Raw genomic sequence first — 27,712 nt, 5'->3', positions numbered from 1 at the left:
TGGCCATTCTGACCGGTGTGAGATGATATCTCATTGTAGTTTTGATTTGCATTTCTCTAATGATTAATGATGTTGAGCATTCTTTCATGTGTCTGTAGGCCATCTGTATATCTTCTTTGGAGAAATGTCTATTTAGGTCTTCTGCCCATTTTCGGATTGGGTTGTTCGTTTTTTTGTTATTGAGCTGCATGAGCTGCTTGTAAATCTTGGAGATTAATCCTTTGTCAGTTGCTTCATTTGCAAATATTTTCTCCCATTCTGATGGTTGTCTTTTGGTCTTGTTTATGGTTTCCTTTGCTGTGCAAAAGCTTTTAAGTTTCATTAGGTCCCATTTGTTTATTTGTGTTCTTATTTCCATTTCTCTGGGAGCTGGGTCAAAAAGAATCTTGCTGTGATGTATGTCATAGAGTGTTCTGCCTATGTTTTCCTCTAAGAGTTTGATAGTGTCTGGTCTTACACTTAGGTCTTTAATCCATTTTGAGTTTATTTTTGTGCATGGTGTCAGGGAGTGTTCTAATTTCATACTTTTACATGTACCTGTCCAATTTTCCCAGCACCACTTATTGAAGAGGCTGTCTTTTCTCCACTGTATATGCTTGCCTCCTTTATCAAAGATAAGGTGACCATATGTGCGTGGGTTTATCTCTGGGCTTTCTATCCTGTTCCATTGATCTATATTTCTGTTTTTGTGCCAGTACCAAACTGTCTTGATTACTGTAGCTTTGTAATATAGTCTGAAGTCAGGGAGCCTGATTCCCCCAGCTCCATTTTTCGTTCTCAAGATTGCTTTGGCTATTCGGGGTCTTTTGTGTTTCCATACAAATTGTGAAATTTTTTGTTCTAGTTCTGTGAAAAATGCCAGTGGTAGTTTGATAGGGATTGCATTGAATCTGTAGATTGCTTTGGGTAGTAGAGTCATTTTCACGATGTTGATTCTTCCAATCCAGGAACATGGTATATCTTTCCATCTATTTGTATCATCTTTAATTTCTTTCATCAGTGTCTTATAATTTTCTGCATACAGGTCTTTTGTCTCCTTAGGTAGATTTATTCCTAGATATTTTATTCTTTTTGTTGCAATGGTAAATGGGAGTGTTTTCTTAATTTCACTTTCAGATTTTTCGTCATTAGTGTATAGAAATGCAAGAGATTTCTGTGCATTAATTTTGTATCCTGCTACTTTACCAAATTCATTGATTAGCTCTAGGAGTTTTCTGGTAGCATCTTTAGGATTCTCTATATATAGTATCATGTCGTCTGCAAACAGTGACAGCTTTACTTCTTCTTTTCCGATTTGGATTCCTTTTATTTCTTTGTCTTCTCTGATTGCTGTGGCTAACACTTCCAAAACTATGTTGAATAATAGTGGTGAGAGTGGGCAACCTTGTCTTGTTCCTGATCTTAGTGGAAATGGTTTCAGTTTTTCACCATTGAGGACAATGTTGGCTGTGGGTTTGTCATATATGGCCTTTATTATGTTGAGGAAAGTTCCCTCTATGCCTACTTTCTGCAGGGCTTTTATCATAAATGGGTGTTGAATTTTGTCGAAAGCTTTCTCTGCATCTATTGAGATGATCATATGGTTTTTCTCCTTCAATTTGTTAATATGGTGTATCACGTTGATTGATTTACGTATATTGAAGAATCCTTGCATTCCTGGGATAAACCCCACTTGAATATGGTGTATGATCCTTTTAACGTGCTGTTGGATTCTGTTTGCTAGTATTTTGTTGAGGATTTTTGCATCTATGTTCATCAGTGATATTGACCTGTAGTTTTCTTTCTTTGTGACATCTTTGTCTGGTTTTGGTATCAGGGTGATGGTGGCCTTGTAGAATGAGTTGGGGAGTGTTCCTCCCTCTGCAATATTTTGGAAGAGTTTGAGAAGGATAGGTGTTAGCTCTTCTCTAAATGTTTGATAGAATTCACCTGTGAAGCCATCTGGTCCTGGGCTTTTGTTTGTTGGAAGGTTTTTAATCACAGTTTCAATTTCAGTGCTTGTGATTGGTCTGTTCATATTTTCTATTTCTTCCTGGTTCAGTCTCGGCAGTTTATGCATTTCTAAGAATCTGTCCATTTCTTCCAGGTTGTCCATTTTATTGGCGTAGAGTTGCTTGTAGTAATCTCTCATGATCTTTTGTATTTCTGCAGTGTCAGTGGTTACTTCTCCTTTTTCATTTCTAATTCTATTGATTTGAGTCTTCTCCCTTTTTCTCTTGATGAGTCTGGCTAATGGTTTATCAATTTTGTTTATCTTCTCAAAGAACCAGCTTTTAGTTTTATTGATTTTTGCTATTGTTTCCTTCATTTCTTTTTCATTTATTTCTGACCTGATCTTTATGATTTCTTTCCTTCTGCTAGCTTTGGGGTTTTTTTGTTCTTCTTTCTCTAATTGCTTTAGGTGCAAGGTTAGGTTGTTTATTCGAGATGTTTCCTGTTTCTTGAGGTAGGCTTGTATTGCTATAAACTTCCCTCTTAGCACTGCTTTTGCTGCGTCCCATAGGTTTTGGGTCGTCGTATCTCCATTGTCATTTGTTTCTAGGTATTTTTTGATTTCCCCTTTGATTTCTTCAGTGATCACTTCGTTATTAAGTAGTGTATTGTGTAGCCTCCATGTGTTTGTATTTTTTACAGATCTTTTCCTGTAATTGATATCTAGTCTCATAGCGTTGTGGTCGGAAAAGATACTTGATACGATTTCAATTTTCTTAAATTTACCAACGCTTGATTTGTGACCCAAGATATGATCTATCCTGGAGAATGTTCCATGCGCACTTGAGAAAAATGTGTATTCTGTTGTTTTGGGGTGGAATGTCCTATAAATATCAATTAAGTCCATCTTGTTTAATGTATCATTTAAAGCTTGTGTTTCCTTATTTATTTTCATTTTGGATGATCTGTCCATTGGTGAAAGTGGGGTGTTAAAGTCCCCTACTATGATTGTGTTGCTGTCGATTTCCCCTTTTATGGCTGTTAGTATTTGCCTTATGTATTGAGGTGCTCCTATGTTGGGTGCATAAATATTTACAATTGTTATACCTTCCTCTTGGATCGATCCCTTGATCATTATATAGTGTCCTTCTTTGTCTCTTGTAATAGTCTTTATTTTAAAGTCTATTTTGTCTGATATGAGAATTGCTACTCCAGCTTTCTTCTGATTTCCATTTGCATGGAATATCTTTTTCCATCCCCTCACTTTCAGTCTGTATGTGTCTCTAGGTCTGAAGTGGGTCTCTTGTAGACAGCATATATATGGGTCTTGTTTTTGTATCCATTCAGCCAGTCTGTGTCTTTTGGTGGGAGCATTTAATCCATTTACGTTCAAGGTAATTATCGATATGTATGTTCCTATTCCCATTTTCTTAAATGTTTTGGGTTTGTTATTGTAGGTGTTTTCCTTCTCTTGTGTTTCTTGCCTAGAGAAGTTCCTTTAGCATTTGTTGTAAAGCTGGTTTGGTGGTGCTGAACTCTCTCAGCTTTTGCTTGTCTGTAAAGGTTTTAATTTCTCCATCACATCTGAATGAGATCCTTGCTGGGTAGAGTAATCTTGGTTGTAGGTTTTTCTCCTTCATCACTTTAAGTATATCCTGCCACTCCCTTCTGGCTTGCAGAGTTTCTGCTGAAAGATCAGATGTTAACCTTATGGGGATTCCCTTGTGTGTTATTTGTTGTTTTTCCCTTGCTGCTTTTAATATGTTTTCTTTATATTTAATTTTTGACAGTTTGATTAATATGTGTCTTGGCGTGTTTCTCCTTGGGTTTATCCTGTATGGGACTCTCTGTGCTTCCTGAACTTGATTAACTATTTCCTTTCCCATATTAGGGAAGTTTTCAACTATAATCTCTTCAAATATTTTCTCAGTCCCTTTCTTTTTCTCTTCTTCTTCTGGGGCCCCTATAATTCGAATGTTGGTGCGTTTAATGTTGTCCCAGAGGTCTCTGAGACTGTCCTCAGTTCTTTTCATTCTTTTTTCTTTATCCTGCTCTGCAGTAGTTATTTCCACCATTTTATCTTCCAGGTCACTTATCCTTTCTTCTGCCTCAGTTATTCTGCTATTGATCCCATCTAGAGTATTTTTAATTTCATTTATTGTGTTTTTCATCATTGCTTGGTTCTTCTTTAGTTCTTCTACGTCCTTGTTAAATGTTTCGTGCATTTTGTCTATTCTATTTCCAAGATTTTGGATCATACTTACTATCATTATTCTGAATTCTTTTTCAGGTAGACTACCTATTTCCTCTTCATTTGTTAGGTCTGGTGTGTTTTGACCCTGCTCCTTCATCTGCTGTGTGTTTTTCTGTCGTCTCATTTTGCTTATCTTACTGTGTTTGGGGTCTCCTTTTCACAGGCTGCAGGTTCGTAGTTCCCGTTGTTTTTGGTATCTGTCCCCAGTGGGTTGTGTAGGCTTCCTGGTGGAGGGGACTATTGCCTGTGTTCTGGTGGATGAGGTTGAATCTTGTCTTTCTGGTGGGCACGTCCACGTCTGGTGGTGTGTTTTGGGGTGTCTGTGTCCTTATGTTTTTAAGCAGCCTCCCTGCTAATGGATGGGGCTGTGTTCCTGTCTTGCTAGTTGTTTGGCATAGGGTGTCCAGCACTGTAGCTTGCTGGTCATTGAGTGAAGCTGGGTCTTGATGTTGAGATGGAGATCTCTGAGAGATTTTTGCCGTTTGGTATTACGTGGAGCTGGTAGGTCTCTTGTGGACCAGTGTCCTGAAGTTGGCTCTCCCACCTCAGAGGCACAGCCCTGATGCCTGGCTGGAGCACCAAGAGCCTTTCATCCACACAGCTCAGAATATAAGGGAGAAAAAAATAGAAAGAAAGAAAGAGGATAAAATAAAATAAAATAAAGCTATTATAATAAAAAATAAGAAAAAAATTATTAAGAGTAAATGTATTCAGAAAAAAATTTTTTTTTAATTTTTAAAAATAGATTTATTAATTTTTTATAGTAAAAAATAAGAAAAAAATGTTTAAGAAAAAAATTTATTAAGAAAAAAAATTTTAATTTTTAAAATAAAAAATATGAAAAAACTTATTAAAAATTTTTTTAATTTCTAAAAATAGAAAGTATGGAAAAATTATTAAGAAAACATATATTAGGAAAAAAAAAATTTTTTAAGTTAAAAAAAAAAAAAAAATTGGACGGACCTAACCCTAGGTCTAATGGTGAAAGCAAAGCTATTCAGACAAAATCTCACCCAGAAGCATACACATATACACTCACAAAAAAAAAGGAAAAGGGGAAATTAATATATCCTGCTCCTAAAGTCCACCTTTTGAATTTGGGATGATTCATTGTCTATTCAGGTATTCAACAGATGCAGGCACATCAAGTTGTTTGTGGAGCTTTAATCCGCTGCTTCTGAGGCTGCTGGGGGAGATTTCCCTTTCTCTTCTTTGTTCGTACAGCTCCCAGCGTTCAGCTTTGGATTTGGACTCGCCTCTGCATGTACGTCGCCTGAGGGCATCTGTTCCCGGCCCAGACAGAACGGGGTTAAAGGAGCAGCTGCTTCGGGGGCTCTGGCTCACTCAGCCCGGGGGAGGGAGTGGTACGGAGGAGGCGGGGCGAGCCTGTGGCGTCAGAGGCGTCGTGACGTTGCAGCAGCCTGAGGCGTGCCGTGTGTTCTCCCGGGGAAGTTGTCCCCGGATCACGGGAGCCTGGCAGTGGCGAGCTGCACCGGCTCCCGGGAGGGGCAGTGTGGAGAGTGACCTGTGTTCGCACACTGGCTTCTTGGTGGCGGCAGCAGCAGCCTTAGCGTTTCCTACCAGTCTCTGGGGTCTGCGCTGATGCCGCGGCTCACGCCCGTCTCTGGGGTCCGCGCTGTTAGCCGCGGCTCGCGCCCGCCTCTGGAGTTCGTCTAGGCGGCGCTCTGAATCCCCTCTCCTTGCGCGCCGCGAAACAAAGAGGCAAGAAAAAGTCTCTTGCCTCTTCGGCAGCTGCAGACTTTTTCCCGGTCTCCCTCCCGGCTAGCACCAAAGCCCGAGCCTCAGCTCCCAGCCCCGCCCGCCCCGGCGGGTGAGCAGACAAGCCTCTCAGGCTGGTGAGTGCTGGTTGGCGCCGAGCCTCTGTGCGGGAGTCTCTCCGCTTTGCCCTCCACACCCCTGTGGCTGCGCTCTTCTCCGCGGCTCCGAAGCTTCCCCCCTCTGCCACCCGCAGTCTCTGCCCGCAAAGGGGCTTCCTAGTGCCTGGAAACCTTTCCTCCTTCACGGCTCCCTCCCACTGGCGCAGGTCCCGTCCCTATTATTTTGTCTCTGTTACTTCTTTTTTCTTTTATCCTACCCAAGTACGTGGGGATTTTCTTGCCTTTTGGGAGGTCTGACGTCTTCTGCCAGCGTTCAGTGGGTGTTCTGGCTTACCTCTTTGAAACATAAAGTTTGAGGAACATAATTTGAAAATATTTGAGTAAATTAGGTATCAAGTGCCTAGCACAGGATCTGACATGGTGTGGGTACTTCATAAGCACAGTCAAGATGGTGTAGTAGTCATTGTAATATTAAGAATGATTCTTGTTGTTATTATTATCTATGTACTTCTGTACATACCATGCACTTTGGACATCACATTTTCACGATGGCCTTGCCCATGAGGTGAGCCTGGATTTTGTATATCAAATCCCAAGGGTACCATGGCAAATGACATCCTGGTGGGGTTTTCCCAACAGCTGGACGAAGGCCTTTCTGAAGAAACTCTAGCAGGAGTGAACCAGTCCCTAAAGCAATGATTTTTAAACTTTTAAAGCACAATTCTCTTTCCTCAAGTAAAATCTTAAGCAGACTGAAATAAATAAAATATAAGCAAGCAGGCTTTCCATTCCCAACCCCCTTTTTCATCTTCACGAGGCTCCAGAAGAAACCTCCATGGGGCACACATTGAAGCGCTACCTGATGTTTTGATCTAACTATGGTGGTTCTTCCAACCCCCACTGAAGCTCTAGGTCCATGATTAATTAAAATTGAGAGTTGTGTACTGTTCATTGAGTCCTGTGAGATTCACCTTATCCTAGAGATAATTTTTATCTAACTCTTAAGATAATTCATTACCCAGAAGTCTACAATATTTGCATACCAGGATATTTCTGAGTCGTATAATTTCAAGACTGCCCCTGGGTTAGGGAAAGAGTGTTGCTACTTCCTTTCCAAGTCTGATAAATGGACTGAGACACAGATTCATTACCTGTAAATTATTGTTCACTATAGAAGCAGAGTGTAATCGCTTGAACCCTTCATATTTATAAACTCAGAGAAGTGAAGTGACTTGCTAAAAGCCACACAGCTAATGCATTGTAGGGTGAGGACTAGAAACTACATCTCTTGAAACTCTAGGTAGGGCTCAGTTATCTAATGTGAAACATGATTTTACTCATGTTCAGAGAGCATAGCCCAGAAGATTTGGAAGGAAGGGCTCAGATCCAATCACAACAGGCAGCATAAGAGTTTAGGTATTTATATAGGTGGGGTAGGGGAAGGAATCACAGAAATGAGTATTTGTCTAATCAATATCAGGAAGCACCTAGTATATGGGAGGATCAACTCTTTGATAACTATGTAGATGTTTATAGGGTCTAGGAAGTCTGAGGCCTCTTCCTCCTTGCTAAATTTAAAGTTGAGACCATGCAAAGATCCCCCCATTTCCCAGGCATTCTTAGTGTAGTCCCAAGGTAGTTGGAGTTTCTCTTTTCTTAATACACTATAAATTGTTTACCAGGTACTTAAATATGAGCTTAAAAGGCCTTTGTCTTGATGCAGGTTGATCCAGAACTGGTGGTCACGACATAAAATCAAGCGGGGTATACAAGATGCTTCCATACCTCAGTGGGAAAATGATTGGAATCTACAGCCCATGAATATTCACGGACTGATGGATGAGTACTTAGAAATGGGTATGGAAAGAACCTTCTGCAAAGCTATTTGACCTTCTTGATACTTTTTTCTACTTCACTCAGGCTCTGATTCAAGAGAGAAAACCATCTCTCTCCTTTCCAATCCCAAGCATTCTAAAACACATTTGTACCTTTATCTCAGCAGAGCTAGAGAAGATATTAAAGCAGTACCCTTGGAAGGCTTATGCATTTTGTCCTGTCAACCATAACGTTTGACCAAAATGAAAGCACATACCTTTTGAGCAAATATTTTAAAGGAACAAAATAAAGCAAAACCCATTCCTATGTTAAGAAATGTATCAGCCCACCCAAATAAAGCAATAATTCTTTCTCACAATAAACATTTGCACAGACCCAGTCTGAGTCTTGAGTCCTCAAGAAGCTTACTTATTTATATTACAAAAATAAGGATCCCCATTCCAACTGTTAAGATCACTGCATGTTGTTTTGACATTTGCTTTTGTTCTCTGGCCCTCAGTTTTCTCATCTATAAAAAGAGAGGACAAGATTAGGTCTCCTGCTTCCCTTCTAGGACTAAGCATTTTTCTTCAAGTCCTTTTCTGATGTTTTTCTTCCTTCATGCTGCATGGCATAGAGGTGAAAGGCTCATAGACTTTCAATCTATTGAGATCTGAGTTTGAATGCAGGTTTTAACATTTTTCATCCATCTACCCTTTAGCCAGTTTACTTAACATGTATGAGCTACAGTTTTCTCAACTGTAAAGTGGGATAAGCATGCTTACTTTGTAGGGATGTTGAAAGGATTAAAGGCAATCTATGTAAAGATGCCTAATATGGCACAAAGAAAGCACTCAATAAATGATACTGTTTATATTACCGATTTTCTAACCCTCTCCCTTTACAGTTTTGCAGTTTGGTTTTACCACCATCTTTGTTGCGGCTTTTCCTCTGGCCCCTCTTTTGGCTTTGTTAAACAATATCATTGAAATCAGGCTGGATGCGTACAAATTTGTCACCCAGTGGCGGAGGCCTTTGCCAGCCAGAGCAACCGACATAGGTAAGATTCAGCAAGTACATGATTTTTGCATTGCTAAGGCCAAGTGGTGGCTTGATCTTACTTAGCACAATGTGGGTTTCTATTGCTGGAGCTCCCTTCCAGCCATAACAAAACTGTTTTCATTAACTAAAGAATGAAATGAGAGTAAGTTTAGTTATAACTCTTAGTTGAGAGTAAGTTCATACTGAACATGCTATTTCATAAACTTATTTGTAACTGAAAAGGATCTCATATATCCCTTTCCAGAGCTTATTTTTTCATTCCATTATTTTTTAAAGTTAACTTTAATCCTATTTGAAACATCAGTTTTGACCATAATCAATAGTCTATTGATACTATATACAATTTCAAAAGCTTTTTTGTGTATCTATATGATGCCCGATTGGCCTCTTAAGAAGTAGAAAATGTCAACTAGTGATTTCCAGGTCTTGACACTAAACTAGTTTTACTTTTTCGTATTTTTACATTAAAAAGGTAGCTGACAAAGATAAAGGCAAAACCCATAGTGAACACAGATATTTCAGAGTTCACACAACGATGTAGAACTTTATTTTTATAGGTTTGAGTACCTCATCAAGTTCTATACATAGGCTTTGAAGAATCTTAAGCAGCTGTGTCTATATCTCATTGGTACAGACATGAACCAGTTCCTAACGATATTTTAATTTTCAAATCTCTCTACATGGTGTCTACCTCCCCTCTATGGAAAAGTATTCAATAGCTGTAATATCTGTAGTGAGATACATACCATCCTAAGAAAGTAAATAATGGACAGAGCCGTGGTTCCAACATAACTAAAACATTTTTTCCAAATTAATGTTGATTAAAGGGTTTTAACTTTTTGTCTTTTTACTCACTATCTTTAATCTTTCTCCTACTAGGTATCTGGTATGGAATTCTTGAAGGAATTGGTATATTGGCTGTGATTACCAATGCATTTGTAATTGCTATTACATCTGATTACATCCCACGTTTTGTCTATGAATACAAATATGGCCCCTGTGCAAATCATTTTGAATATAGTGAAAGGTAAGGTTGAAATGTACACATTTTTTATTTGTAATTAAAATGGGAACTTATTGGGAAGCTTTGTTCTGTGACCATTAAGGGTAATGTTTCTGATCATTGTGTTTATGTGTTTATTAGACGGAATCAAGTGGGATAAAAAGGGCAACAGTGTTTTTTACAGCAAATAATTTTAGAGTCTATGATTTTCTGTGTAAATGCATCACTGGTATTAAAATGTTAAAAACATTTTAATGTATTTAGAAGTTAAATTTAGAACTAGAAGAGACCTTTGAAAGAATCCAATGCAATATTTTTTCTATATAGATGGGAAATTGAGGCCTATACTAGTTAAATTACTGAAGGGAATTAAGCTAGTTTGTGGGGATATACAGAATATGAAGAAGCTCTCAGCTATGTGACTAGAGATTTTTCTAAAGGAATTTACTGCTAGAGATTTTAAGCATGCAGAAAATGATACCCTAGACCTGTCTCCTTTTTCTTTTTTGTTAAAATTTAAATCAACACTTGAGAACAGGGTTTCTCAACCTCTGCACTATTGACGTTATAGACCAGATAATTCTATTTTTGAGGAGGAGGGGTGTCCTGTGCATCGTAGGATGTTTAGCAGCAATCTTGGCCTCTACCCAGTGGATACCAAGAGCAACCTCCCTGCTCCCCGACTTGTGACAACCAGAAATGTCTCCAGACATTGCCAAATGGTCCCTGGGGGGACAAAATCACCCAGTTTAGAACCACTGCCTTAGGGGATATGAGTTTTTCAGATCTTTCCTTCTTGAAAGCTTGAAGAATGCAAGGGAGCACTGGACTTGGAGACAGAGAGAAACTGGAGTTTTTAGCTGGAGGTTAGCCTTAGGTGTGGAAGTAGTGATAGCAAATAAAGTAGTGATAAGAGAAGCTGTGTCTCCTCCTTCCTTCAGGAGCAGCCCTGGGCATGCATCTTATCTAGATGCAGGACGTGTGCCCGAGCAAGCAGAGCCCCGGTTTAGGATGAAGTCAGCCCTTAGTTCTGCAGATGAACTCATTTGTCTCAGAACACTGCAGTGCCTTTCTGAACACAAATGTACGTCTCAGTTTTTCAAAGAGAGGTAATAAAGGCAGGAGATTTTCTTTTATATATTGGAGTCTTGTCAAGAGATTTTAACTTGAAGTCAAACTCCCAAGATTTAAGTGCTAACTTTGCCTTTTACTAAAAGGCACATCATCAATCTGGACCTATGTTTAAGAAATGGTGCCTGAGGTAACATTTTATGAACTGTAAAACACTAAACAGATATAAATTGGTTTTTAGTATTAATAGTGAAAACCACAAAAGTCTCTTTTTTCTTTATTCAAAATGTTCTAGAAGCAGATTTTAATGGTTTAAAATATGTAGGCTCGCTTGGAAGCCCTCTTCCTTACAGGCATTATTTGTTGGTGTCTTTACTGCCACCTAGTGGCAGGTGAAAATGAGATTGGATGGGTATAAGCTCTGTTCACATTCCAGGTACTGACTTTTCACGTGGATAGCACCTGACCCCTTCTCCATTCCTTTAGCAGTGACTAGGGATGTAGAATCATTTCAAGAAGAGATGTGGAGGACTTATGTGAGTTTGAAACCACACATTCATAGGGGCTTCCTGGTATTTAATTTTCTCCAGGTACATTTAGCAGCTAAACTGGGGTAAATTCATTCAGATTGGAAATTTTCAGAGCAAGGGGGCAAAAAGACAAGGTGGCAACGGAGAGGATGATACTGGCAAGAGAGCAGCTGAAATGATAAGTTATGAGGTCTAGGATGGCCAGGGAGGGGAGTGAAGTTGAAGTCAGTGTGGCCCTGTAATTAAAATTTGGGGTTTAGACTAAGATAAATGGGCACTTGAATCCAGTCTCTAACAACTCTGTGTTCTGGGCAGTGGTTCTCAACCTATGGGCTGCATATCTCCTTCAGGGTCCATGAGGTGAATACTATTTTCATAATAATACTAAGATACTATTTGCTTTTTTCACCACATTGACATATGCACAGATGGTACAAAAGCAGTGGTGGGATAAAATTTTCTGGTGGCTTTGCATCACTCAAGGCAGTGGCACCAAAAAATACTAGTAATGATTCTATTTCGCACCACTCTACATTCACCATTTTTAAAATGCCAGTAAGAAATTTCAGAATGTCTTTGATGAAGCAGTAATAATTATTCATTTTACCAAACCTCCACCCTTGAATAAATGTCTTCTCAATATTCTATTCGACAAAATGCAGAGTGCGCATAAAGCGCTTCTGCTGCATCCTAACGTGTGATGAGAGTGTCAAAGAAAAGTGCAAACTTTTGGAGCTGCAAACTAAAGAAACTTTTTTTTTTAACATGAAATAAAATTGTCAGACAAGCTATGAGTATTCAGACTTGGGTATTTAGCAAACACTCTTTTACAGAATGCACAAAACTAGCTTGTCATTTTAAGGAAAATAATTGACAATATTTGTTGAGCTTTAAAGGTTCCCCGTACTTATAGGTGTTTTTTTTTTTTCTGATAAAAGTCAGTGACAATATTAACAATTGTGCTTTTTCATGGTCTATAGTAAAAATATATCAACATTTGGAAGATCTGCATAATTCAGGGAACACATGTTCTCCAAATGGCCCCAATTTGATGTTACAAAATCATGCATGGATAAATGACGAATTCAAAGTACAAGATAGACCTATGGATTTTAATGCAAAATCCATATGGAACAATGCAAATGAAAGTTCAGTTACATGAAGATTCCACCTTACAACTAAACTTTAAGAAATGACCACAGGTAGAGCTTTGGTGTAATATCAAAGAAAAATATTGACATTTATCTGAAATGATATTAAAATAGTCTTCCTTCTTCCAACTACTTGTCTGCATGAGGCCAGATTTTCTACTTACCCTTCAACCAAAACAACATATTGCAATAGATTTAATGCAGGTATGAGTATCCAGCTGTCTTCTATTAAGGCAGGCATTAAGGTGTTTGCAAACACGTAAATCAGTATCATTCTTCTCACTACGTTTTTTTTCTTTTGGAGTACATAACTATTTTTCAAATGTGTTATTTATATTATTTGAATGGATGTGATAGTTATTTTAAATGAATGAACATAAATTTCTATTTCAATTTCTAATGTGGTAAATATCAATAGATATACCCCTATGCAAAAAGCTCCTTGAGATCCTCAACGGCTTTTTTAAATGTAAAGGGTATCTGAGACCAGAAATTTTGACAATTATAGGCCTAGAGAAAGCCATTTAGTCTCTGTAAATCTTAGTTCTTTTATCTATGTGGTGAAGATAATGATATACATGTTCTAAGGCTATTGTAAAACTTAACCCTGATCACAGTTTAATACCTAACCATCAGAGTAGGGAATTTTGCCTTTTTTGTTTACTGTTGAATACCAAGCATCCAGAATTGTTCTAACAAATTATCGGTCCTCCATAAATATGTATTGAATAAGTTAATAAATTACAAATAAACATGTTTATCAATTGGCTGATTATAATTATCCAAATCATGTTACATGTTTATATATATTTATGCAGTTTCAATGCATAGGAAGTAATTACCACAATGCCTAGTGCCTAGTAAACACTTAATAAAACATAAGCCAAATGATAAGGCAAAATAGAAACTATTGGAGGGAAAGGGCAGGCAAGAGTCCGTCTCATTAAGGCATAATCACAGATGTAATGGGAGTCAGAGAATAGAATCAGAGAGCTGAGTTGCTGGGAGTTTATAATTATAATGAAAGACATAATGGCACTTATTAAATCTTATCATTTGTAATGAAGGAATTGGACTAGAAATTCATGAATCTCTGAATCACATATGCTTTCTTTTCTTTTCTCCCAGTTGTTTAACAGGATATGTCAACAATAGCCTATCCTTCTTTGACCTGAGTGAGCTTGGCATGGGAAAATCTGGTTATTGCAGGTATTTACTTATAAATTACAGTTATCTTTTCTTTTTGCTTTCACCATTCTGTCTCCTCCCTTCAACATGCTAATGGGCCCATTTAAACTGTCATTTTGGAGTTCTGGCAAATTAAGAACATTTGGGGCCTCCTCATTTTGGTCTCTGTTCTTCAAATTCTTTGTTTTTGTGGATTTTAGGTACCGAGACTACAGAGGTCCTCCTTGGAGTTCCAAACCCTATGAATTTACCCTACAATACTGGCATATCCTCGCTGCTAGATTGGCCTTCATTATTGTGTTTGAGGTTAGTCACAGGCTGATAAAATTACTCTGGGTAAACGCTTTTCTGACTGATATATTAGTTGCCTTTTTTTTTTTTAAGATTTATTTTTTATTTATTTATTTTTGGCTGTGTCGGGTCTTAGCTGCGGCACGAGGGATCTTCGTTGAAGCATGTGGGCTCTTCGTGGCAGTGCACAGGCTTCTCTCTAGTTGTGGTGTGCAGGTTTTCTCTCTCTAGTTGTGACTCGCAGGTTCCAGGGCACGTGGGCTCTGTAATTTGTGGCACGCAGGCTCTCTAGTTGAGGCTCGTGAGCTCATTATTTGCGGCGTGCGGCCTTACTTGCCCCGCAGTATGTGGGATCTTAGTTCCCCGACCAGGGATTGAATCGAACCAGTGTCACCTGCATTGCAAGGCAGATTCTTTACCACTGGACCACCAGGGAAGTCCCTAGTTGCCTTTTTGAAGTCAGTTTCTCACTGACTTCCAAAACAGGACTTGAGTATGTCCCTGTAAAAGGTTCAGATACAAGGAAACCACTATGACATGCAAAAAAGCAAGAACTGAATAATGTATGTTAAAGAGTATTTATATCAGAAAACTAGGATAATCTCTAGGTCCACGGGTGGACCTAGAGATTATCATACTAAGTGAAGTAAGCCAGACAGAGAAAGACAAATATCATATGATGTCACTTATTTGTGGAATCTATAAAAATGATACAAATAAACATTTACAAAACAGAAACAGACTCTCTGACATAGAAGACAAACTTATGGTTACCAAAGGGGAAAGGGGAGGGATAAATTAGGAGTTCGGGATTAACATATACACACTACAATATACAAAATAGATAACCAAAAAGACCTACTCTATAGCACAGGGAACTATATTTTGTAATAACCTATAAGGGAAAAGAATCTGAAAAAAAATAGATATATATGTATGTATAACTGAATCACTTTGCTTTACACCTGAAACTAATACAACATTGTAAATCAACTCTACTTCAACTTAGTTTTGAGCCTCCTAATAACCAAATTTAAAAAGGAAAGGTTGGTTTTCATCATCTAACAAAAGAACCCATATTTATTCATCGGGGTGGAGAGACTTATTTTCTGAACAATCAGCTCTAATTATAGTTGTTCATGTGTATTTGTACAGCAACAGTGCATAATTCAATAAATTATGCCTGAGAACACTTTTATAAAACGTGCACAGATTTTGATGATCAGAGTCATGCAATAATTTTAGATTGTAGTCTGTGAAGAAATTTTGGAGAAGCTACAGTATTATTGCCTTGCTTAAAATATAACCAGCTTGATACAGTAAAGAACTTAGCACTGGAATATATTCAGTATCTATTCACTAAGGTCTATGGAAAAACTTTAAATGCATCTGTTTCCTATGGCCAAAATTATGGAGAGAAAAAGATAGCCATACATAAAACTTTTTTGCATATGAAATAAGGTTTAATCCAGGACTAAATTCTATTATTTAGTGACTCTATGGGCCTATAAAAATGTCTCCTGATGAAGCTTGACTTTCTATTTTATTACAGGTAGCAAAAGAGTTTAAAGCATATTTCCAATCCAATGATTCCAAAAAGTCTTTTTTATTGTGTGTGTTAAAATGTACACTTTTTTCTTCTTCATCTTCTTTTGGAGCTCAGGTAGAAAGACTTAATCAAATGCCTCAATTAACAGCAACCTACCATCATGGATCCATTAAGCCCAATGATTCCTTTTTTTTTTTTTTCCTCTTCATTCCCCATTACCCACCCACTCCAAAAGCACCCACTGTCTTTTCTTCTGTGGAAGATTTTCCACATCTTTATTTGAATATATGTTTGTTTATAAGTATATTGAATATATATGTGTGTGTATATATATATATAGTATTATTTTAAGTATTCTTTTTCAAAATTACCTCAATGGTATTATGTAATAATTCATTTTTATCTCTTACCCATTATACTTTTTCAGATCTAGAGAGACATCTATCCATGAGATTTATAATTTCTTTTGTCTATTTATGATATTTCATCAAAATTAAATACCATATTCTCCTAAAGATAGGTGCTTAGACCTACAATAATTCTCTCTACCTCAATAAATCTTTTATTAAGAATCTTGAGCATGTTACCTTGTAAACATATTTAAGGGTTTTTAAGGAGTATTTTACTCAGGTGTGGAATTGTTAGTTTATACACATACTCGGTTTCATGTAATACCAACAGATTGCTCTTCAAAATTCTCTTGGATTTTCACCAGATTTTCATAGGATCTGAATTTCTAACATTTTGCAGTTGTATAAGAGTAAGGTAATATTTTGCTTTAATTTTTTTTGTTTTAGTCTGTTTACTAATGACACTGACCATCACTTTTAGTACTAGAAAGCCATTTGGGCTTCATTTTTTTGTAAATTTATCACCTCGATCCATTTTTGGTTGAGTCACCAAATTTTACGATTTCCTTATATATTCTACATATTAATCTTCACCAGTTATATACATAGCAGGTATCTTTTCCTTGTCCATAACCTATTAACTTTATCTGTAAACAGATAATGTTCAATTTTGATGTAGTCAAGCGCATCATTGTTTTCCTTTTAAGGTTTGTGCTTATTTTGTATAACTTATTTAGGACATTTTCCTTATCTCCAGTTCAAAAAGATATTCTACTACATTTTTTACTATTAACGTTACAGTCTTACCTATCACATGTCTTTAATACCAGGAGTTTTTATAGCGTCTGAGTGAAACAGTTATTCTCCATACAATGAAATAATTTTTGTACTGCTATTTACTAAATCATCTATTACCTATCCACTGATTTGTAAATCCATCTCTGTAATATTCCAAGTTCCTGCGTAGTCATGGGTGTATCTCTGGCCTCAGTATTCTGACTTATCACTCCATTTGTCTGTTCCTGGATCACTATTGCACTATTTAAATGCAATATTTAAATATGTCATATCTGATAAAGCAAGTGACCGTCCACCCTGCCACACTTGCTCTTATTTTAAAAAATTATCTTAGCTATTTGGAGTTATTAATCATTCATATAAATTTTAGAAGCCATTTTTCAGGTTCCCCTGAATATTGAGCAAGGACTTTGGTTAGAATTACGTTTGTAGAAATCAAATTTTGACTTATTTACAAAATCTGTGCTGTTTCATTAATGAATATAGAATTTATTCAAATCATTCTTATGTCCTTTAATATATTTTAAAATATTCTCTTACTTATTTGTACCTTCTTATTTCTAGAAACTTTATAGATATTTTTATTGCTGCTATGAGTACTGTCTTAAACTTCATTATATGATTTGCTTGATTTTTGCCGGAATACAAATAGTCTTTCTAAGATGGGCATACCTCCTTGTTTAAGTCTCTTACTGGTTCTAGTATTCTGTCTGCTAAATTGGTTGGGATTGTGTTTTCAAATGATAATACCAGCTGCAAATAACAACAGTTTTGTATGTTTACTTCCAAGGTTTATGTTTCATTGCTTTTGTTTGCCTTACTGTGTTGCTGGAAACTTCAATATGGTGTTGAATAGCAGCGGTGTGAACAAACATGTCTTTTTTCCAACTTCAGTGGAAATACTTCTGATTTTTTTCTTTAAGTATGATATCTGCTGTAGGTTTTTTGTTTAAGATGATTGGTTATGATAGTGTCTTGATAAATGGGTATCAAACTCTAGCTTTTAAAAAAAATAGATTTCCTTTTTAATATTAAGCCATCCTTGCATATCAAACTCTCTCTGTGAATCAGTTTATAGGTTTCTCTGTTACTATGGTATAGGACTTGGAGCATATTCTTTCTTACTAATTTAAATTGTAACAAATGTTTTTAATTTTTATATCTGTACTCTTGAGTCACATTGCTGGCTATTTCTGTGAATATCAAATATTTGGTCAGGAAAGAAGCTCTTGATCTGCTTCTCTATGGGAAAATATGACCTGCTTTTCTATGATCTATCAATACTATGCAGTCCTGGGACACATATAGCAAGCCCAGTTACAAGTGCCTTCTTCCTTTCCACGTAGAGACTACTGTCGCAAAGTCCTTTAGGTGAATGGGTTCTTTTCTACAGATCTTCCTAAGTCTGTCAATCAGATTTTTCTTCTTTTATGAGAAATTAAAAGACTTATTGTTCATGGGAAAAGAAATAGGATGCATTTATAATAGTTGGAGATAATATTTAAGTAGTGCTTATACTGTGCGAAGCACTCATTTGAGCCTTTCAAATATATTTACTTGTTTAATTTTTATACCAACCTTTAAGAGACACTATTATTAGCATCACTTTAGAGCTGAGACATAGAGAACATAGGTGATCTGCATAAGGTTACACAACTAATGAGTGTCAGAGTAGGGTTCAAACATAGGCAGTCTCAGTCAGCATCTGTACTTTTAACCACTGGCGTATTACCTTTTGATTTTTGTCCCTGCTTTTTTTAAATACAATACTTTTATCAGTTTATTTTTTAAGTCTATTTTTATCATAGAATAAATAATTAATAGAGATAAGATATTTTAGAGCAGTTATAATAATATATGCTTTTAATAGAGTAGAAACTCTGAAAAATATATGTGCTGGGGGTTGAGTCCAAATCCAGCATCACAGGCAGGACTGTATTCTGTGAGTTTTGTACACTGTGTATTTTAGTCTATCGAACAAGGATTGTCCCTGCACGTGATCTCTCTTATCTGTGTATAACAAAGCATATCATAACAGTATTGCATAATATATAAGGTTTTTATAGGTGTGAATTTCAGATTCATTCAATGTTTATAAAGTGACATCAACATGTCTTTGTTGGAATACTTATGTGATGGAAGGCAATAATTGTATTCCCAATATAATTTTGAAAATATTAATATTCTAGATGGTACATACTGAGTTCCGATGCTTGATTGTAAGGCAAATGCAACATTGTTCATGACTTCTGTTTTATAATTAGCATTTTAGAATCGTTGAAAATGTACTTTCTTCTCTTAAATTTTCAGCACCTTGTTTTTGGAATCAAGTCATTCATCGCTTACCTGATTCCAGATGTACCAAAGAATCTATATGACCGAATACGACGGGAGAAGTACTTAGTCCAAGAAATGATGTATGAGGCTGAACTAGAACATTTGCAACAACAACGGAGAAAAAGCGGTCACCCTGTTCACCATGAATGGCCTTAGTTGATAACTGTTGCCCAGCAGGGGCAATACCATTAGTGGGCATGATGGCAACTTCAAATTCTAGGTGGGATCTAGGAGGAAGGCATACCTGGCGAAACATATGTATAATATGTTACTTGGAAATGCATCACAGCCATCTCTGGGATTTGAAATATCCAGGCTTCTAGGGAAGAAAACAAATGACTCATGACCTTAAAAAAAAATGGTTAAATTGACATTGCAGGAAGCCAGGATCTAATTCTCAGAACCAGCCTCAGGGAGTTGTATGTTTGGAAACCTTCACCTTCCATCAGCTGCAGTGTAATAGGAAGGGTGATGATGAGGTTTCTAGAGACAGATTTCCATGTAAATGTACACAGGCCAGGCATGACTTAAAGTATCATGTGGGCCTCACCCACATACTAATCTTTGGTTGTCTTTGGAACCTTAGGCTGAGTTGAGATACTTACAAGAAATGGCAAATCAATTATTACCTTTGCTGCCTGAACTCCATGTCCCTTCAGCTTACTGTTTCATAGAAATTTCCCTTATTTCTTGCTGAGATTTTGGATCTGTGACACAGGGAATTTATGCTGCTTTATACTGACTATGCAGTTGAAGAGTTACACATCTTTAGTAGTCAAACCAAAAATCTAAGACTCCAAAAGAATACCATTCATTGAAATAATATTCTATTGCATTGGCTACATTCAAATCTGTTTTATGACTGGCAGATTCAGTTTTACTGCATTTTTTTTTTTTTTTTTTTTGCTAAATGCCAATAGAGCCACAGAGTTACAAAATATGGATGCGTGTTCTCATATCATTTAGAACATGATGAACCCATATTTTACTGTGGAAAGCTGTTTTATAGTATACTTAATTTCCACCTCCCTGATTTATTACAACACTCTCACAGAATAACTTGAAATGCTGTAAATATGTTGGTTTTCCGTGTATCTTTGCACCTTAACAATGTGGAATGCAAGTTATAATTCATGCAGCTCTGAGACCAGTTACACAGTATGCCACTGTGGCTTATTTATTCAGGAAAACAGAAGCCAGATGCTTTGCAACACTTAAGCTTTTCCAACAATGTGCACTCTTGCTCATGAGCTGATGAAAACAATGCATGAATATAAATTTATATTATTTGTAAAAAACATACATTTTTTGAGTTTTACTTTCTTTTCATGACTGAAGGGAGTTTTCTGTTATTATTTCTTTGGTAGATTGGTTTGGTTTATTTTTGAAAACTCACTAGAAACAAAGTCAAATTAATTGTGAAAGACATAATTTTTGCTTTGTTGTGGAGTTGCTGTTTCTCTGAACTCTGTATCTGTGAGTGTGAATGTTCACAGGCTGATGTTGTAGGAATGATGACGCATTCAACTAAAGAAAGTCTGGTGGAGGCATAAACTATGGGAGCAGGATGGGAAAGAAGAGAAGAGTTGAAATAAGAAAATATATGGTAGAAATCAAGACTCTTTTTCTTGCAAAACAAAGCTAGTCTCAGTTTTCTTCCCCCGGGAATGGGATGAGGAATACATAATCATACAAATATGTGATTATTTTTTGTGCAATTTAACAAAGTACAGTTATTTCCAAATTTTATAAAGTCAGATTAAACCCAATGGGAATAAAGCTACTTTGTAACATATATGCAAGGGTTTCTCTAGCAAGAAAAGTATAAAGTTTCTCTTAACTAGAAAACTATTTTTATAATTTTAACACTGAAAATTTTTTTGACTTTTCCTTTTTTCCCTCCAAGGAAAAGCTGATAGATTATAGTTGTTGGTTGGTTGATTGGTTTTTGTCAAAACTGTTCACTTCCCTACTTGCCCTCTGACTGAACAAGGGGAAGAACCTCAGACTCTAAATTTCCCTCCCATTCCCTTGCCACAAGGGATTCTTCCATTCAGATTCCAGAGAGGTTTTGTTTCTGCCACCTGCTTATTCATAGCAACTAATTCTACTAACTACACGAAGGAACTTTGAACGCCTCCATTTTTGTAGCACCTGCATTTCCTCTTTTGTTGTTGTTAGTTAAATGTATACACATGCCTGAGGATAAATACTCTCTATGCCTGTTGAAGACATAAATGAACCTGACATTTATGTCCCGTTCTAAATTAGGGACACAGACAAAGACATTTATCTTATAGTAAAGAATAATGATAGCTGTGTCCTTGAGAATTCTTCTCTTTCTGAGTTATTTTTATATAACCATATTGATTACTAGAGAGAAAAACATGAAAAGACAAAGGTGTTTTTAATAAAAAATTATAATACATTGATTTAGAAAATGCTTTCTCTGATATTTTTTGAAACCGATGGAAAAACAGAGAAACAATGAAAAAATTATCTGAAATTTTCCTTTTGTGAAACAATGCAGTAGAATCTAGCTATGCCTTCATCATTGTTGACATCAAAATACTGACAGCCCCTCATGGGTATATCAGTTTTAGAAGACTCTGCTTTAGTTGAGAGAAATGTTTTATATCATGGTTTTCAAATGAATACAAATTATTTCTCAAAGATTTATACGACACACACTATTCTCAGGAAATCTGTATTACATGAATGCTGCTTATATATTTTCTTATTCTAAATTGTTGTCTTTTCAAACAAATAAATAATATATATATGTGCATGCAGTCAGCCTTGACAAGTTGCACAAAGCTGAAGCGTTTTCATAGTACAGTATGTGGGAAATCGCTCTAGGTTATAGCTGAAATAGTTTGCAGTTGTCTGAGTCTGTGCACGCACTTTGAGATAAAATGCTCCTGAGTGACTGCATGATTAGATACAACTTCTGAATGCTGCACATTCTTCCAAAATGACTCTTATCACAATCTGTTGTAGAATGCAATGAAAAAGAATCTTTTTCACTCAATAAATTTTCATGTGATATGGTATTTTTTCCTATAATCTGCATGTTAAATTTAATCCTGCTTGTTTTTTAAATATTAAGTTGGGATTTGTTGAGCGTGTATGGGGAGAGGGGATTGCTCACCCTTTAGCTCTCCAAGGCAATAGTTTCCTATTCTTGTGGGCCCTTCCCCACTCTTGAAAAGTTTTGACTATGTGTCTTCCGTTAAGCTCATTGTCATCATCAAGGCATTTGCACATGAAAGTGCAGGTGGAGTATCACATTGATCCTAATAATGCTTTGTGTTAGCAAAGTTGGGGGAGGAAGCTTGATTAGTTCTTCTGTCACACAAGCATTTTCTTTTTTTCACACTTGTGCTGGCTCTATCAATCACCATCAAAATCTCCTTGGAACAGGAATTTTAGCAGATATAATTCATGCCAAGGAAGGAGGACATATTGGGCCAACTATAAACATGAGGCTACCAAATTGCCCATTTTTTTCTCAACTTGATGGTCAAAATTGAAAATCCAGGTTGTGTAGAGTTGCTTAACTGATAAGGCTGAATTGATTAGTCTGTCAACTGGGGACAGGGAGACATAGACCCAGGGTGTGTTTGTGTGTATGCGTGTGTGTGTGTGTGTGTGTGCATGCATCCACACACATGACTAGGAATTCTTTTTATTATGTAAGAACAGGTGAGCACTTATTCTCTGTGAGATACGCCCAACTCAGTCCTGTTAGTCATCAGATATTTTCACTCCATTTTCCCCCAAATCACAGTATTATACCAAACTCTGGGAATAGTTGTACATTTTATCCAGGGAATCAGTTAACATCTTATGTCCTTCCTGTTATCCTCAGTAGCTCAAAAGAAAACATTTTAGGAATGGCCTAGAAAACTCAACTTCTGATGGAAAGGTGAGCATTTCCCTACAGACATTTCTGTTCAAAATGAAATGTGCCAACAAAACATAGTCCAAAGGGAAAATTGATTGGGCTTTAGCTTGGATCATTGATCAGCTTAGGTTCTTGCTAGCTAGGATTTACGTAGTTGTAGTGGTGTTAAGTTACCTTCAAGAGTACTTGCTATCTGGGTTCATCTCAGAAACCACACGCACGACCACATTTGATGGTTTTCTTTCTAGAGAACCAAATATTAGAGCCACTGCATCCTAGCCACATTCACATTAAGGCATCTTTTTCAAGAAAGTAAAATAAAGCAGACAGATTGGGAGAGGAGACTCTTTGTTTGAGACCAGATCCAATTTCTTGGACCATCAAAGTCTACCATCAGGGAGAAGAAGCCTATACACCCTACCTTACAACCTTATGACTACCAATGTGTGCTCCAGCACATTCTCCCTAGAAAAAAAACTACTGTTCCATGTACAACTATCCCAAAGTGGGAGCCTTGTACACTAGACAGTCAGCTAGGTCGATTCTGCTTTCCATCTTTCCCTAAGAAGGAAGAGGATGAGATTTTCAGGCATATGCTGGCATTGACTTCTTCAGAATATTTATTTCTATCTCAGTTCTCACTCTTTCTGTGGGAAAAGCAGTATCTTTGCTCTGTTTTTCAGAAAGCAAACATTTCCTAAATTTATGAGTTGAAAAACAAAACTGAATGAGATCCATTTAGATATTCCCCACAAAAATAATTGTCATGTGGATGGCTAGCCCCCCCCATGGTATTTAAGCTGCCTCAAAACCTTTATAATTATTTTGTCACTGCCACTCAATGCTACCAGGTAAACACTTTAGACCAAATTTAGTATCTTTTCTAACAAGCAGTGTGAGCAGATTTTCCCACTGATTTGGACCCATTGTAATCTTTTGGATGCTGTTCTCTAAGTGAGAAGAGGGGGATTGAATGGCCAGAAAATTCTGATGGCAAAGATGATTGTGGAAGCAATGTTTTGGGGTTGGTGTGTTGGGGCACACGGAGACTTTACTACCAAAGCAAAAATGTCTATTTTGCGGATCCTAATTCGGTATCTGCTGTCAGCACACCCTGCCTTCTTTCTGACTGAGAAACAATTGCAATTTAGTTCATCTTTTAACGTGAAGAAGAAATGAAAGGTTTTTGTCTTGTTTTCCTTTTTTTTTTCTTGTCTATTTTAAGACTTATGAAGCTAAATCTAGTAAGCTTAGATTTCAGTGACAACTCTAGCCAAAGAATAAACATCTCAATTTTCAATGTTGAAGATGAAAATGCACTTAAAATAAGTGCAAAATTTTATCTTCCTAGGACGGGTGGTTATTGGCCTCTATATTGTAATTTTAAAGTAGGAAAGAACTATTAGAGTCCTTGAAGACTAGAGTAATTGAAGAGGGAACTTGGGGAAGGCCAGAAGAGACAGACCGGATTTCTCCAAGTGTTTTCATTCTGAATATGAGAAATTATGTTGCAACCATATATTTAGCCAGACGATTATAAATATTGATTTTTTTCCTTTTACTCTCAATATTTCCTCTGAAAATCTTAAAAATATGAATCTTAACAATGCCGATTGTTAATCATTAAAAACATTCTTTCCAAACTCTCATAAGAAATTTTAAAGCCAATTTAAGGAAGCTCTTTGCTCTGTTGAAATAAACTGAATCAATTTTTTAGATGGTGTCTTCATCAACATTATTGAAAGAACTGAACAATAAAGATTCATAAACCTTTATAATGTAGATTCTGAATCAGTCAATAACATGGTCTGATTGCTCAGTTCTCTACAAATTCTGCCTGACTGTATTATACTGTTACAAATAAGCAATTTAGGGATTGATCATTAATTTTCTTACCGGGCAGTTACATTAGGGGGCATGAAATCAATACACTACATGAAATTATTCTTGGCTTTTCAAATGTGTCAAAGCAGACTCTATAATTAGGAACTGTGTGTTATGAATACCTGTGTACGCACTTGCTAAAACAATTTTAAAAAACAGATGAATTGTTGTTTCTGGAAATTCCTGAGGACAAATAGGTCAAGTCCATAAATGATATCACCATTATATATTGCTTTTCTTGATATATAGTAACCTATTGTATTGTCATAAAATCTTCTTAATGTTTACTTCTGTGTGTGTGTGTGTGTGTGTGTGTGTGTGTGTGTGTGTGAAGCCCTGGGTAGCCCAAATGTTATAGACATTATCGAAAACACTGAAAAAGATGTCATGTTATATAACAATGTGTCAAACCTTATTTTGATATATATTTACTTGGTCACTTGGTAGACCTGCCTTACTATATTGTTTAAATAAAAGATTTTAGGGAAAATAACTATTTTACATCCCACTCCTAACCCTGTAGAGAATAGTCACATTAATCACTTGAATGCACTTCAATCTGCACTTATTTTTAAAAGAAATAATTAAAATAATCATATATCTATACTTATTCTATAGGCATTTTTTCTAAAATTAGAAAAATATAGCATTTAATGCTATAAAATATAGCATTAAATTTAGTGGTATTCCAGGGCTCTATGAAAAAGCTGCATACAATTTTGGAAATACAAAAATATCATCTTGAATTTCCTGTTGATGTACAGAAATATCATTATCAACTAACATTTTCCATTATAGAGTAGGATTATTTTTCTAATTTGTCATGAGAGTATAGTGAGAGAGCCACTGATATACTGACATCCCAAGTAAGGGCCATTTTGTGATTAAGTAGCCAAACATTTATAACCTTACATCTGTCTTGTGAAGATAGCTTGATATTTCAAATACCAAAAGTGCAGTAAAAGAAAGGTGGGCTTATTAGTGTTTGTTATTCACATAGGTGTCTACAAATCTAGATTAATTTGGTCAGGAGATTGGAATGGAGGAGGAAATAATGGCATTAACTCTTTCCAAGAATTACAAATAAAAATAACCCATTAGGTGATTTACAATTACTAGTTACGCTTGCTTAATTTAAATTTTTGTATCATTTTAATATACATCATTGGTAATATCAATTAAATTTTATTTGTTTGAAAATAGATTATATCAATACTTCAAGGTTATTAATGCTGAATAAAAGAGGTTAACTCTACAGAAAACTTATTTACCTTACAATATTGAGATTGAGCCATGAGATTTCTAAATAGTCAAATGTACAGAAGGAGAGCTAGTATTTTAAAAGAATTTATTTCTAAAAGAACAATTAAAGGGAGACTCCTCTGTTTTTTCTATTTTCTGATCTGATCTTTGCAATAATGTTTAATTAAGATTGTAATACCATAAAAATATTTCAATAATACTCTCTTTGAAATACTGTTCACAAGCCCCCTGGTCTGTGGTTTATTTGTTTTTATCTTTAGAAAGAAATGGTATAACCCCATAAAATCACAAAACAATGAAACTTATATTAAAGAAAATTTATTTGAATTAAACAAAGGGAAAAGTCCTCCCCCTTCCATTGTTGTTTAGAGAATCACAGTTGCCATTAACTGTGCATTGAGTGGCAAACTTGGGTTGAGATGCTGTTTACTTATCAATGTTTACATTTATAAATGTAGTACTTAAATCATAGATATGAATATTGCACTTTTCAGTAATAAAACTTGTCTATCTTTATAACAGTAGTTTTTTTTTTTTTTCGAGAATTTAAGATCTTTAGAAAAGTTACTCTCTGGAAAATCATATTTTATTTAAACTCAGCATTAAAAGACCTACTGTTTGAAAATATGTGACATGACTTTTAATTTATATAATGCATTATGTTTATCTCGTTATTTCTAATTTCAAACTAATTCAGTAATGCATATACTAAACCAGTATCTTGAAAATCTTAAAGGGAAACAGTGAACCAATTTAACTTAAAATGAATACTGGAATGGATACCATTTTCTTCATATACTGCAGACTAACAAGAGTTGAGTGTTCCATGCGGGTCAGTCACTGTGCTAACTACTTTAGAGGATTACCTCTGTAAATCCTCACAACAATCCTATTAAGTAGGGACAATTTTTGCTCCTTTCAATTTGTGAATAAACTAAAGTTCAAAAAGCCTTGCCCAAGATTACCAAGATAATTTTTGTTACAGCTTACATTTGAACCTGAAGCCGTTTGACTCCAATCCCTCACCTCAGTCAATAAGCTGTACTCCTTGCTCCAAATGGTGACAAAGAGAATGTCAGTCATCAAAACGAATTCATTCCGAATGAGTGAAAGAGGCACTGAGGTCATTCTGTTCCATGTTTACCCATATCTGTGAGTATGTTTAAAAGATAGAGACTGGCATCAAGTTTGGCACATTTTAGGCCATCCTAGGAGCTCATCATTCATTGCCCTTCTTATTGAAAATATCCCTGCTCACTCTGTGACAAGACCAACCACAAATTTAACCCATTTTTATGGCTTTGAACTTAGCCCTGGACAGACTTTGTACTGCACCTGTGGCCTTGACACAACTCTGAGCCGACATCCCTAGGGAGGAGTGAGGGAGGAGAGGTGTACTATGACTGACTAGGCAAATCTGTTGACTGTGCCCTTGTAGTTCCCGTCTGCTTCACTACACAGCAAATGTAGTTTCTACGCACTCTGGAAG

General features: G+C 36.3%; 1 protein-coding gene across 2 annotated transcripts in view; it reads left to right on the top strand.

Annotated features, from left to right (window-relative positions):
* The window catches only part of ANO3 (anoctamin 3), a 427,831-nt gene extending 405,609 nt beyond the window's left edge, over positions 1 to 22,222 (top strand). For both annotated transcript variants that reach the window (XM_082342533.1, XM_082342534.1), the window contains exons 22-27: positions 7,748 to 7,881; positions 8,747 to 8,899; positions 9,781 to 9,928; positions 13,785 to 13,865; positions 14,045 to 14,150; positions 19,143 to 22,222. In XM_082342533.1, the coding sequence (XP_082198659.1) occupies positions 7,748 to 7,881; positions 8,747 to 8,899; positions 9,781 to 9,928; positions 13,785 to 13,865; positions 14,045 to 14,150; positions 19,143 to 19,325 (805 nt within the window). In that variant the 3' untranslated portion in view covers positions 19,326 to 22,222. The remainder of the gene's footprint in view (positions 1 to 7,747; positions 7,882 to 8,746; positions 8,900 to 9,780; positions 9,929 to 13,784; positions 13,866 to 14,044; positions 14,151 to 19,142) is intronic.
* Positions 22,223 to 27,712: the final 5,490 nt, after the last annotated feature.

Source organism: Balaenoptera borealis (genome assembly GCF_965194805.1).
Source record: "Balaenoptera borealis genome assembly, chromosome: 11".
NCBI lineage: Eukaryota > Metazoa > Chordata > Mammalia > Artiodactyla > Balaenopteridae > Balaenoptera > Balaenoptera borealis.
Note: the sequence above shows the minus strand (reverse complement) of the source record. Positions and strands in the feature narration are given on the sequence as shown.